We start from the raw sequence: 14,899 nt of genomic DNA, 5'->3' as shown, positions 1-14,899 counted from the left end.
GGCTAGGAAAACATGTTATTTTATAACTGGGAAAGTTTAAGCCAAATAACTGTTTTGTAAATTACTTTTGAACCTGTGGCAAGTCAGCAGCAACACTGGGAACATGCATCCCTCAAGCCATGCTGCCTGTACCCTCTTCCTGCTCTGACTCTGGCTCCTGTGTGAATTTTGTAAAGCCCCTTCAGTAAGTTCAGTCCCTTTTTTCAGATTTGCTTTCTGCAGTGTAATGTACATTAGAAGATTAAACAAAACAAAACAAAACAAAACAAAACAAAACAAAACAGCTGTATTGGAGGAAATCACTTTTCTCTGTAAGGGACAGCATCGTGTTTAACAATCTCTGATGTCCATGCTCCCAAACCCCCCTAGTTTTTAGCATTTCTGTGGAACATAAGATTTGCTATAAACACATTAATAGATATGGTGAAACTCTCCTATTGCCTTAATGGGAAAAAGGTAGAGAGGTGGTTTGTTATATGAACTCTGCAGTTTTAATCCTTTCCTAAACTGGTCTTACCAGGAGCACCAGGTTGCACACATCTTTCCAGTCACCTTGTGACATGTTGTACCTTATGATTATTTCCAGAAAGTAGCAGTACAGTACAGATTTCTGGCCATTTCCTAGACCAGTGGTTTTCAAACTGTGTTCCAGGGTCTGAAGAGGAAGTGCCTCAGGAGCTGCTTCAGGCTGCAAGGAAAGGCCCAGAAGTGGCAGCTTCTTAAGGCTCTTAACCTCATTTCTGCAGCAGCTCCATTTACCATTCATTGTCATCTCTGAGCTCCACTTGATTTCAAGAAAGGGTTTTACTGCTTAAAGGGAGTTGGAGAATCCCTGCTTGGGAAAGACTAGGATTTGAGAGCTAGAAAACCAGGGCTAAGTGAGGAACACATTCTGCTCCCCAACATGATGCTTCTGTGAGACTTGGTTTGAGCCATAGCTGCTGTTGCAAGAGCTTTCTCTGATCTCCATTTAACTCTTCTCCAACTCTTTTTTTAGAGGCATTACTGTGGTTTTGAATGTTTTTTAGGATCTTTAAAAATAATAGACCCAGACATTTGGGTAATATATAAATCAATGGAAATATGAATCTACTTTTTAAATGCAAATTAACTGATGCCACAGGGGCTGCTCTTTCTGCTTTTCTCTAGTGTCTCTTAAACATCTATGATAGTGAAGCTATTTTTCCTTACCCATTGTTTAGTTTCATAACAGCTTTTTTTATTTTCTATTTGATTTTTCTGCTTAGTGTTATTGGCTAGTGCTGTGGTCTGATTCTGTTGGCCTGTAGCAGAAAACATTACTCCATCTCTCTCCTTCCTAGTTTGACATAAGTTCTTCACATTCACTTTTTCTTTTTTAATTTTTATTTATTTATGATAGTCACACAGAGAGAGAGAGAGAGAGAGAGAGAGAGAGAGAGAGAGGCAGAGACATAGGCAGAGGGAGAAGCAGGCTCCATGCACTGGGAGCCTGATGTGGGACTCGATCCTGGGTCTCCAGGATTGCACCCTGGGCCAAAGGCAGGCGCTAAACCGCTGTGCCACCCAGGGATCCCCTCACATTCACTTTTTAATTTCTTACTCATTCTTCCTCCCTTCCCTTCCTCTCTCATTCATCCTGTTTCCTTTCTGCCTTTTATTTCTCTCCCTTCCCCATTCTTTATAGTTTTTATTTATAATCTCAGAGCCAAATGATACCTGGAGGTATTTTCTTATTTTACTAACTTTGCTTTTAACCCTGTAAGTCATATAAAAGGTAATGTATAATTTAACCATACAATCACATAAAATAAACATTTTGTAGGTTCAGAAGGAGGCTGTCAGGGCTAGTTACTATAGTTGCTCTGAATGTATGTGGGGGTGCTTACTTTGCATGGACTCTTCCATTTTTGTCCCCTTTTTTTTTTCCAGGTTGCTAGGAAGAGGCTCCATGTTTGTGTTTTCACCAGATCAGTTTCAGAGACTGCTAAAAATTAATCCAGACTGGAAAACCCATAGACTTCTTGATTTAGGTGCTGGAGATGGAGAAGTCACAAAAATCATGAGCCCTCACTTTGAAGAAATTTATGCCACTGAGCTGTCTGAAACTATGATATGGCAGCTTCAGAAGAAGAAATACAGGTATAAGTTTTAGACATCATTTGCGGTATAGTTCTTGGTTTTAGTGTATTATTTAGTATATGTGGTGCCAAATCAAGCACTTGAGGAGTATGTTATTTAAAGGATATGAATCAGAAACAATTCTCCATGATTAGAAAATTTTTAAAACTTTCTATATTACAGTAAAGTAGAAACAGAGAGAAATAATCTTTCCTTGTCAGTATTACTTTGGTCTAGAGGAGTCGGCTCTGTAGAAGGAGAGGGGCACGTGAGGGACAGCTTAGTAGAGGGAGATCAGACTTAAAGACTTTTGTGATTGAAATCTGACATTCTTTTTTTTTTTAATAATTTATTTTTTATTGGTGTTCAGTCTGCCAACATACAGAATAACACCCAGTGCTCATCCCGTCAAGTGCCCCCCTCAGTGCCCGTCACCCATTCACCCCCACCCCCCACCCTCCTCCCTTTCCACCACCCCTAGTTCGTTTCCCAGAGTTAGGAGTCTTCATGTTCTGTCTCCCTTTCTGATATTTCCTACCCATTTCTTCTCCCTTCCCTTCTATTCCCTTTCACTATTATTTATATTCCCCAAATGAATGAGACCATATAATGTTTGTTCTTCTCCGACTGACTTATTTCACTCAGCGTAATACCCTCCAGTTCCATCCACGTTGAAGCAAATGGTGGGTATTTGTCGAAATCTGACATTCTTAAGGTTTGGTTTTTATTTTATTTTTCAGTGAAAAAAAATTTTATTGTGGTAAACTCCATAACATAGAATTTACCATTCTAGCCATTTTTAAGAGTATAGTTAGTGGTATTAAGTACATTTACATTGTGTAACCATCACCACCATCCATCTTTAGAACTTTTTAATTTTTCCCACTGAAACTCTGTACCCATTAAATACTAAGTCCTCAAATCTACCCCTCCCCCCCATTTCCCTGGCCCCTGGCTACCACCATTCTATGTTGTGTTTCTACAAATTTGACTTACTCTAGGAACCTTATATAGGAGTTATACAATTATTTGTCCTTTTGTGACTGGCTCATTTCATTAATAAACATAACGTCTTCAAGGTTCATCCATGTTGTGGCATGTATCAAAATCTTCCTTTTTAAGGTTGGATGATATTCCAGTGTATGGGTGGCTATACCACACTTTACTTATCTATTCATCTGTCAGTGGACACTTGGGTTGCCACCACCTATTAGCTATTGTGAGTAATGCTTCTGTAAACATGAATGTACAATAATTGTTTGAGTGTCTGCTTTCACTTTTGGATATATACTCAGAAGTAGAATTGTTGGGTTATATGGTAAGACTATGTTTAATTTTTTAAGGGAATATCATACTATTTTCCTTTTTTTTTTTTTTTTTTTTAAAGATTTTATTTATTGATTCATGATAGTCACAGAGAGAGAGAGAGAGGCAGAGACACAGGCAGAGGGAGAAGCAGGCTCCATGCAGGGAGCCCGACGTGGGATTCGATCCCGAGTCTCCAGGATCGCGCCCTGGGCCAAAGGCAGGCGCCAAACCACTGCGCCACCCAGGGATCCCTCATACTATTTTCCCTAGCAGCTACACCAATTTACATCTCACCAGCAATCCACAAGGGTTCCAATTTCTCTGCATCTTCACCAGTACTATTTATTTATTTATTTATTTATTTATTTATCTATCTATCTATCTATCTATCTATTTATTTATTTATTTATTTATTTAATGATAGCCATCCTAATGGGTATGAAGTGTCAAATCTTGGTTTTAAGACCATCTCCTGCTTAAGAGACTTAGGAAGAAGGCTGTTCTTTATTCAGTATGGATTCTACCGAAGAGAAGAAGATGCTGGGTACAGAATGCAGGAGGTAATAGGGCCTGCTTCCTGATATTTGGGAAGTCAGGTTGAGCCTTAGAAGGAGAAAGAATTATGCACTCACTTTCTTATCCACTGAAGTTTTTGCTCATAACAAATTAACCCTAGAGACAGAGTATTGACGTAGCTCTGGGAGTAGTACTGGAATGAACATTGGCAAAACATGGGAATTTTTAGCTTGGAGAAGAGAGACCAAGTAGGAAGGATTTGGAAGGGAAAGTTATGATCAACAAATGAAATGGAGTTTTATATGGTAAGAGGAGTAAGTGTAATCTCTGGTATAATCATGCGTAGCTAGCTCTCAGAAGTTGAGGTAGAGTTTAGGGGCATTTACCTTCCTAACACCTGAAGCATCCAAGTCCTTGCCACTCTCAGTGTTTAAATAGCTGTTAGGAACGCTATTGTAGATTTCTATCTGTGTGAGGTTGAACTACATGATTTGTAAGATCCAACTTAGCTCTGGCAGTTTGTCTCAGATTAGATCCTGGAGGGCCTGTGGTGATGACTGCTGAAGTATTTCTTCACTTAGAAATTAATTCAACATTTCAAAACTTGGAACTTTTTTACCTTTGTTTTAACAATGCCTTAAATCATGCCAAATTCCTAATCTGATGTTCTCCTTCCACTTAAAAAAAAAAATCTGTTTTTGGAAGTGCATATGAGGTGGAAGGTGTTTGAAACTGCTTCATTCTCCTGTGCACTCCTGCCCCTTTCATTCCTTACTTGCCATTGAAGCCCTTCTTGACTAAATGCCTGAATGGAATTATCAGTGAAATTTAGATGTTTGAATTAATAATTCATTGTATCTAGAGTTTACATGCTATATAACCTAGTAGTAAACTTATCACCATATGAAAAATACTTAGTTTAATTTTTTTCCTAATTTATAACACATATGCCAAAATCTATTTGTAATTTGACCTAAATAGGAATTCATACTGGTTGATATTCCCTCCACTTTATCGTTAGTATTAAATAAAAACATATTCACAAAGTGGTATTTTTCGGCAGTCTGAGGTTTTAATGAGGAAATGGTATTCTTACTAAGATTGGGGTTCATCCAACCCATGATGGCAGGGAAGACTTATAGTTTAATACCTTTTTTTTATTTTGGCTTGGGAGCTAGCTATTATTTGTTTCTCTTCGATATCTGAGTTCATGAAAAACTGGCTTTCTAATAAAGGTTCTGGATGTCATTTTTGAAATAATTTACAGAAAATGTCTGGGTTTTTCCTCTGTTGCCAAGAATCACTATTTATGCCAGAAAACCCAATTGTAAAACTTAAAGATGTGGCTTTGATTTTTAAAACAAACCAATAATTTTTCTTTATACTGTTGGTGTTTTGCTTTTTATTTAGTCTATATCAAAATACTTATTGCTTTTTTCACTTCTGTAAAATATATTTTAAATCCTCCTGGAAGATAAACTATTACTTTAAATCGTTTTCTTGAAAAGAATAATTCCAGGGTTAGAAATACTGTTTTGCGGGCGCTTGGGTGGCTCAGTCGGTTAAGTGTCTGCCTTTGGCTCAGGTCATGATCTCCGGGTCCCAGGATCAAGCCCCACATTGGGCTCCCTGCTCAGCGGGGAGCCTGCTTCTCCCTCTACCTCTGTTTCTCCTCCCTGCTTATTGCTTATGTTCTCTCTCTGTCTCAAATGAATAAATAAAATCTTTAAAAAAATACTGTTTTGGAAAAGCCACAGACATAGGAAAGGATTATACAGTTTTTGATGTGTGCACCATTTAACAATTCTACAATACAAATGATAGCACATGACAAAATGGTTCTATGGCAGGAAAAAATTTGGGCAGCATATTTTCCTTTCTTGGTCTGCTTCACCAAAAACTAGTGGCAAAATTAGTTTAGGTGATCTGAATGGTAGTTAGTAGATGGTGGAGGGAATACGGGTGTGGTAAGATGCTGAGCTATGCAGGGGGTGGGTTTAGACTTAAATTCACATAGACCATTCACATGTGGGTAATCAAAAAGGAATCATATGTACAGTTCTAACACCAGAGAAGAGATCTTTAATATAAATTTGAAAGATGCCTGACTTTAATCCATTATCTGGAGGTTTGAAATCTTCCTTGAAAAAAATATTTTAGTTAAGAATTCTATTTCTTATGTTAACATCTTCATTTTCTCTTTTTAATGAAAAGATTTTGGAGACTGAAGAGCAGACTGCTCTTTGCTCTCATCCCACCACCCCGACAGGATTAATTCACAGACCTATCATCAGGCCCTTTCTCACCTTAGCTGGGGAGAGCACCTTCATTGCCCCAAATGTACTAGGAGCATTTCCAAGGTGTAATTTTTATTCTGCCAGTGACTTGCTGCGTAATTTGGACAAGTCACTTCTTCCACTGTCCTCATTAGGAAATCTTAACCACATGCGTTATTCCTGGTTTGAGTGGGGCTGATAAGTTTGTCTTCATCGGTGGAACTGAGTTTACAGAAGTAAAGATGAAGTTGGGCTTCTAAATGTATAGCTGTAACCATCCCTGTGTTAAAGCCATAATTTTCTGTTAGGAGCCTGTCTTTCTTTCTTTCAAAAACTGCAGGCAATTCAGAGATAGATTTAATGAGATTGTTCTAGATTAAAACATGATGATAATGCTTGGCTTCTGCTTCCTTATAGATGGCCTAAGACTTTTGTTGTAATTTTGTTTTTTAAAATCAAGTATATGATTTGTTTTTGCAATTTACAAATTTAAACTGTTTGACTAAAGTATTAATATGCAAATAGTCCTTTTTAATTGTTTATCTCGGTTTTTAAAATGGGAATAGATCATATTTGTATCTCAAAATTAGGATCTTTAGAGTTTGAGCTAAATCTAGTTTCTAAAATCATCATTGCAGTTACAAGTTCAGTACAACAAAGTGAGTTTGGAGCCCTAATGCCCTACTTACTTCAAGCAACAAAGGAATCTGACTAGTCCCTTGAAGTTGGTTAGAGTGTTGCTTTAGAGGAGGCTTTAGTTATTTAAAAAAATTTTTTAGACTGAAAAGAAGATGCAGCTGAGTGGTTTGTGCTCCTTTTATTCTACTATTCAAAAATGCTCTCAAATATCACTATGCTAATGAGTTTTCTGAAACAGCCCTCATTATACTTTTAGAATTTTCTAAGATAACTCTTACTGTATCTATTCAGCATTATCAGAGACTTGTTTACCAAAGATCCTTTCTCCTGTTTCCTTTTTTTCCCTGCCTCTATCATAACATGTCTCACCTGCCACATTCTGATTGTCATAACCAAGCAGAGTGAGTCATTTACAAATTGCCTTAAATGGTGGGGCTAACAAAGACTCTTGATAAGAGAATTCCTTCTTTTGGTGGATAAAACATTGTAAAGGATTTAGAAATGTTCTGAGAGAGAGAGAGAGAGAGGGAGGAAGAGAGAGCGAGAGACCGAGGCTGAGAGTGTTGTGTTAGGACCGAGGCTGAGAGTGTTGTGTTAGCTATGCTCTTCCCTTACGGTTTTAATAGGAACCTGTGCTTTATCGTTTTCTATATAGTTATTCAGATGTGAAGATAATATATGAGATGGCATCTGTCTCCTGGGAACAGAGTTGTGCTTAAAAAGCCATAGGAAATTATCTTATACCACCCCCAGCCATTCTTAAAAATAGGAGGGACCCCAGGAATATAAAACATGAATATACAATGTATTTTGTGATTAAATTCCAATGAATGTAGAAAGTAGGATTTTTTTGTTCATTTGATATTCAGGAATTTGATGGTCTAGTTATAGCCATTTTTATCACTTTATATCTTCATACTTATTAAACATATGATTAATTCTTATAAAGGAAGTATAGGTTTTAAGATCTGGAAATAGGTGAAACGCTAAATTTAAAGAAATAGGGTTGCTGTTTTCTTTTGCCTGGCCATTTTATTACTGCAAATATAAATTTTAATGAAAGAGCTTGCAGTTAATTTGAGTTAGATGATAAAGTAAGAGCCTGCAGTACATGCTCTAACTTTATGTTTAAGGATGTCTTTAAGTGGGTTTATATCAATCAGGTTATTTCTGATATTTTCAGAGTGCTTGGTATAAATGAATGGCAGAAGACAGGGTTCCAGTATGATGTCATCAGCTGCTTAAATTTGCTGGACCGCTGTGATCAGCCCCTGACTTTGTTAAAAGATATCAGAAGTGTCTTGGAGCCAACTAGAGGAAGGGTCATCCTTGCCCTGGTTTTACCCTTTCATCCCTATGTGGAAAACGGTAAGTGTGGTCAGGTCCCCTCTTACCCAGCATAGATGTTCATTGGTATTTGTGATTTTGTTTTCTTAGAAGAGCCTGGAATTGAAAGGAATTTGGTTAACCTATGTAAAATACCACCCATGTAATGATCACCCTGAGGATTTCCATGTGACACATGTTCATCTTAATGTGGATTTTATAGAACCCTAAATGCTCCCTTTGCAGTGATAATAGTGAATACTCAGCTGGGTCTGCCTGCTTGAAATTGAAAACCTAAAATGTGTCCAATTTTCTGCTCTTAAAATGGAGCCTGAATCACTTATTTATTAGCTTGTAAGCTGAGTCAAAAAATAAGTGCTGCCTTTTAATTTACCTGTATATACTTGCTGAACGTCATAGTTGTTTTGTATGTTACATCTCTTGTTTTGGACTCTAAAAATGATAATGCTGTTACCTGTTTTACCCTACTGAAGACCATTTGTGTTCCAGCATGTTTCATTTCTTTGTGTGACATTTGACTTTTTGATTGCATAGTCTTGCTCTTCAACAATACTGAATGAAGAATATGTTAGAAGAAATGGTTTGATTTCATATTACTCCGTATTTACTGTGACTTGATTGTAGTCACATTAACTCATGGTTTTAGCTAACATGGTTTTACATTTCAGGTCATGTTGAAAGTTATGACTTTAAGCTTCTCCTTTGCATTTTCATAAGCTAATGTGCAGTAATATAAAAATTAATTATCATGTAAAGTATTGCATGTTCAAATTTAAAAATCTTTATTTTTTCCATTTTGCTGCCTAATTCAGTTTTGGATTCAAAAACTCCCAAGAGCTTGCAGACATATTTAAGAAATCCATTACTATTTCACCAGGGTTGTAGTTGGCAAATATCTGTGAAACTGTCTTCAGGAGTAATGCTCATGTTTGCTTATAACCATGGATTTGCATTGCCTCACTTGCTCCTTCATTTCTTTTTGTCCATATTTTTTTCTCCTCAGGTTGTAGTTTCTTCAGATTAAATTCTTGCTTTAACCTTATCAAATGATTTTTGGACTTAGTTGATGGGAGTAATAAAGAATTCTTTAGACATAAGAGGGTGGGAAAGAACGCAAGTAGACCAGATAGTCCCTCCCCCATGTAACTTCTCCGTTTTCACATTCTTGTTGTAGAACCACCTGTCATAGTAAAGAAAAAAACTGCTTTACGTGTGAGTGCCCATATTGTGTGTGTGTGTGTGTGGGGAGGGTTCCTACAGTAAAATCTAGTAAATGTCCTTGATAATTCAGCAACCTGACCTTTTTTTTCAGTGCTGTTCCCTGTCTAATTAAGTCTCAGCTCCATCTCTGCATTGCAATCACTAGTTATCAGGTTGTAAGGTCTCAGTTTCCTGTGTCCTGTTGGGCAACCACATGATAGAATTTTTGTGCTATTTCCTGGCATAGCAGGAGGTGGAAGAGCAGTGGGAGAAACATCAATCTAACCATGAATTTTATTTTTTTGTGTTCCTCACACTAAAAATTGAGAGGAAATCCGACTGGACAAGAGAGTAGTCTCCAGTAAGGCCTAAAAACAAGCTCCTTGATTGTGGATGCATAGCACAGAGTTGCCTGTTGAGTCCAAGGAGTCTGACATGTGACACAGAGCAAACCTGAGACAAGAAGCTTTGTTACTGTGGGTGACCTTTAATGACCTATACATTTTGCAGATTGCTCCACGGCACTCTATTATTGCTTCCTTTCTCTAAGTCACTAATTAGATCCTGATGATTTCCATGTGACACAATGTGAGGACTGAAATACAAAATGACCTTGTGGTGTGAGTTCATGAATACTGGGCTGTTTTAGGAATATAGGAGTGTGCTTTGCATATTTGGCTCAATCTATTTTTTAACAAAAAGCAATTGTAGAAGAAATGATTTTTTTTTTGGTAATTTTTAAATTTGTTTTACACCATAGCCATTTTGAAAAAAATGTAAAATGTGTCTTTCTGATTTCAGTTTCAGTTTATTTGGTTTATTGACCCAGTTTTAGTTAAGAGTCATTAAATCTAGTGAGAATTGTTTTTAAGTATCAAATAAGAAAAAAGTATATAATGAAGAAAAGGAAAATTATATTGTAAAAATGAATAGTGGCATGTTTAATTTTTTTTTTTAAGATTTTATTTATTTATTCATGAGAGACACAGAGAGAGGCAGAGACACAGGCAGAGGGAGAAGCAGGCTCCATTCAGGGAGCCCGATGTGGGACTCGATCCCGGGTCTCCAGGATGGGCCAAAAGCGGCATTAAACTGCTAAGCCACTCGGGCTGCCCTTTTTTTTTAATTGTAATTTTTATAGAAAATGTTACTTTCATCATCTGGTTGTAAGTGGTATGTTGGAACCAGTTTTATTGGCTTGTGAGAGCTGATTATTATATTGTCGTGAGTTTAGTGAACTGGTCATTGAGTGGCTGCTACTGAACCTGATCATTGTATGGTCAGTGGTGGGAGCACTTAAATCTTGGAAATTGGCAAACACTGCAGTAGCCTCTCCCCTCCCCATGCTTGTTGGGAAACATTGACCAGCATGCCACTGGATGTATAACTTTACTTGAGGAAGTCCCCATTGATGTACTTTTAGGTACCAACAGTTTGCTTTATAAATAATAGTGAAATGAACACTCTTAGGCAAGTCTTTGCCCATGTGTAAGTATGTTCAGGACGCTTTCTGCTTTGAGAAACAGAAGGAGCGCCTGGGGCGTGCAGTTTGTTATGAGTCTGACTCTTGGTTTTTGGTTTTGGCTCAAGTCCTGATCTCAGTGTCTTCAGATCAAGCCCCATGTCTGGCTCAGTGCTCAGTGTAGACTCTGCTTAAGACTCTCTCTCTCTGCCCTCCCCCACGCTTGTGCTTGCACGCACTCTCTCTCTAATCTATATTTTTTAAAATGGAGCAACTATAAATCGCTTTTAAAAAATTAAGAGTTTATTTTGGAAAAGTGACTATGAATTGGGTTAATTAGGTAATATAGCTGTTCTGTTGAAGTTCAGAGCTTCTTTTCTTCATCTTCAGTGTATTGACATTCCCCTCAGAATTACAGAATGGCTGATGTAGTACCAAATGTCATGTGTAGGATGACAAAATCTTAAAAAGATAGAAGGGCACCTAAGTGACTCAGTCAGTTAAGCATTCGACTCTTGATTTCCACTTAGGTCATGATCTCAAGGTTGGAACTCTGCATCAGGCTCCTCACTTCATGTGGAGCCTGCTTATGAATCTGTCTCCCTTTCCCTCCACCCCTGCCCCCACCTCAGAAAAAAAAACAACAACAAAAAACAACTCCTAGAAAGAGAGAACCATTTTCCTCCATATATCATTTTTTTTTTTTATTTTTATTAGTGAGGGAGACCTTCCCCAGAAATCTCCCTTCATTTTAGGGCCCATTGGCAAGACTGGGGCACCTATTCCTGCCCAATCAGCAACTGGTGAGGGAGGAGCCAGGGACAGTCAAGATGCACTCTCTGGGTCTGGGAGGGAGTCATCTTCCCTGAGCATATTTACTTTACACTGTTGGGCTGAGCTTGCAGTGAAGGTGGAAGGGGATTGGTGCTGACTACTCTTCTGCCACAGAATATCTTCATTCGTTTAAAAAATATTTCCTGAGTGCCTAGATGCTAGAGATGTAGTGGGTAGGAAGTACTCAGATATCTTTGCCTTCATGGAGCTTATGTTCTAGTGAGGAAGACAGGAACCAAATGTCATGCTGTTGGTGATACATGTTATGGAGAAAACAATAAAAACAAGAAAGGGGCATCTGGAATTGACAGTTGGGTTTGGGTGCCATAATTTAAAGAGGATATTCAGGGAAGGGCCTCACTGAGAAGGTGACATAGAAAAATACCCTGAAGGAAGTTATGTCTAAGGATATTTATATGAACCATTTCTAAAGTTGGAACTGCTTGTGAAAGACCGTTTTCCAGATAGCTAACCTGAGATTTTAACCCCATTTATGGGATAATCATCTTTTCCCCAGTTCTTTGCTACCTTTATCATAGACTGAAATCCCATATGGGTTTGGTTCTATTAAGATTGATCCTTCCATGTGTGCCAGTACCAAACCATTTTAATTAACTGTAGCTTAGCATACATTTTAATGTCATAGCATTAGCTCCCTTCTAGTAGTTCCTTTGCAGATTTTTCTTGGCTTATTTATTTAACAGATCAACTGTAGCACTAGTTAATTTATAGATTGATTTAGGGAATATTGAGTCTTCCTTGCTAATAATAGGATGTACTTTTCATTTTATTCAATTCTCTTTTTGTTGTTAAAGATTTTATTTATTTATTCATGAGAGGCAGAGACCTAGGCAGAGGGAGAAGCAGGCTTCCTGTGGGGGGAGCCCGATGTGGGACTCGATCCTGTGACCCTGAGATCAGGACCTGAGCCAAAGGCAGACGCTCAACCACTGAGCCACCCAAGTGGCCCTATTCAATTCTTTATGTTCTTTAGTAACATAAAATTTTCTTCGTAAAAGTCCTGCACAGTTTTTGTTGGATTTTTCTAATGGTGTGTTTGTGTGTGTGATACTGTTAAATAGAAAATTTCCTTCTATCATTTTCTTAACTTTTAAATTTTTCCCCAGCTTTTGGGAAATTGACAAATAAAAATTATATGTATTTAAGGTATACAGCATGATGATTAATATACGTATATGTTGTTGAAGGCATTACTACAATCTAATTAATGCATTCATCACCTCACATAGTTACTCAATTAAGTTTTATTCTTCTAGCAAACTTCAGGTACAGAGCAGAATATTATTAACTGTGGTCGTCACGCTGTACATTAGATCCCCAGAACTTACTCGTCACTGGAATTTTGTATCCTTTGACCAGTGTCTCCCCATTTTCCCCACCCTCCAGCCCTAGGCAACCACCGTTCTACTCTCTAGTTCCACAAGTTTGACTTGTTTAGTTTTCACATATAAGTGAGATCATGCAGTATTTATTTTTCTGTGTCTGGCTTGTTTGACTTAGCATAATGTCCTCCAGTTTCATCCCTGTTGTTGCAAATGGCTCTTTCATCATATTTGAGAGTGAATGGTAGGTTTACAAACATAAGCAATTGATTTTTTATGTATGTACTAATTTTGTAATCTTTTACATTTTTGAAATATTTTAGTGTTTCCAGTAGCTTCTCTGTTGATTCTCTTTTGTTTCCTTCATACATCTACAAATGGTTTTGCTCCTTACTTTACATGTTTTGACTTTTTTGGTCCAAGTAAATTGGTAGTTAATTCCAGAATATGTTTTAAAAAATGGTAGGCATTTTTGTTTTGTTTTTGAGTTTATTTTTTTATTTTTATTTATTTATTTATTTATTTTTTTTTTTATTTATGATTGTCACACAGAGAGAGAGACAGAGAGAGAGGCAGAGACACAGGCAGACGGAGAAGCAGGCTCCATGCACCGGGAGCCTGACGTGGGATTCGATCCTGGGTCTCCAGGATCGTGCCCTGGGCCAAAGGCAGGCGCCAAACCACTGCGCCACCCAGGGATCCCTGTTTTTTAGTTTAATGAGAATATTTCTACTTTAAATATGATGCTGTGTTTGGCTTAAGATTGCTGTTGTTTGGCTTGAAATACATATTCTTTTAAATCTTGTTTTGTTAAAAGCTTAAAAAGTCAAGAATTGCTGTTGAATTTTGTTACCTGTATTTTCAACATCTATGGAGATAGTCATTCTGTTTTTTTTTCTCCTTTGACTTGTTAAATTAATAGTACTTGTATACTTTATAACCACCCTTGCATTTCTGGGCTTAGATGGGATAGTCTTCTCAAATTCTAAATAAAAATATTAGCAAAATGTTGATGAGTAATTGATTTATATCTGATTTGGAGGATGTTATCTTTCTCATGTTTTGGTATCACTCTTCTGCTGGCTTTGTAAAAAATAATTTGGAAGTTTTTTCTTCTATGCTGTAAAACAATTTAAATGGAATATGGCTTCCTGTTCTTGGAAAGTTTAGTAAAATTCTCCTGTGAAACCAGTGAGGCCTGTGCCTGTTGAGAGGTAGCCTTTAGCAACTTTTAAACTTTCTTCTAGGGTTATTATTCTGATTAGGCATATTTAGTCTTAAAACTTGAATAAGTCTAAATAGAAATAAGCAAGACTCTGGTAGGACTGTTGTGTGGAAAGAGCTTGGGCTTTGAGGGCTGGCCCTGTTTGAAACCTGGACCTCTCATTAAGATTAGTGTTTCATCTATAAGAGCGGGACTGATCTTTACCTCGAGGTTCTTCATGAGTATTGAAGAATTTAATGTAGGGGCACCAGGATGGTGCAGTTGGTTAAGCATCTGCCTTCACAGTCCTGGGATTGAGTCCTGCATCGGGCTCTCTGCTCTTGATGGAGAGCCTGCTTCTCCCTCTCCATCCCCCTGCTTGGGCTCTGTATATGTGTGTGTGTGTCAAATACATAAAGAAAATCTCGAAAAAAATAAAAAACTCTAACATATAGGAGAGTGCCCTACTGTGTCTGTCTCAATGTTGATATTTAATGTGTGTTAGATTTAGGTCATCCTATTCTGTCCTGTTACTTCATCTTTTTTGGTAGCTTTATTGATCCTATTTGTTCATAGTCCTTCAGTTTGAAATACTCTTCACAGTAATCATCAGAATTTGATGACTTCGCTAGGCATCACAACTTCATCTCAAAGTATGCACTCTCCATTG

At 37.5% G+C, this 14,899-nt stretch overlaps 1 protein-coding gene across 3 annotated transcripts in view; it reads left to right on the top strand.

Moving 5' to 3' along the window:
• The window catches only part of METTL9 (methyltransferase like 9), a 47,196-nt gene that overhangs the window by 17,784 nt on the left and 14,513 nt on the right, over window positions 1–14,899 (top strand). For all 3 annotated transcript variants that reach the window (XM_038540066.1, XM_038540065.1, XM_038540064.1), the window contains exons 3-4: window positions 1,912–2,121; window positions 8,023–8,207. In XM_038540066.1, coding sequence (XP_038395994.1) covers window positions 1,912–2,121; window positions 8,023–8,207 — 395 coding nt within the window. The remainder of the gene's footprint in view (window positions 1–1,911; window positions 2,122–8,022; window positions 8,208–14,899) is intronic.

This window comes from Canis lupus, chromosome 6, assembly GCF_011100685.1.
Source record: "Canis lupus familiaris isolate Mischka breed German Shepherd chromosome 6, alternate assembly UU_Cfam_GSD_1.0, whole genome shotgun sequence".
Taxonomy (NCBI): domain Eukaryota; kingdom Metazoa; phylum Chordata; class Mammalia; order Carnivora; family Canidae; genus Canis; species Canis lupus.
Note: the sequence above shows the minus strand (reverse complement) of the source record. Positions and strands in the feature narration are given on the sequence as shown.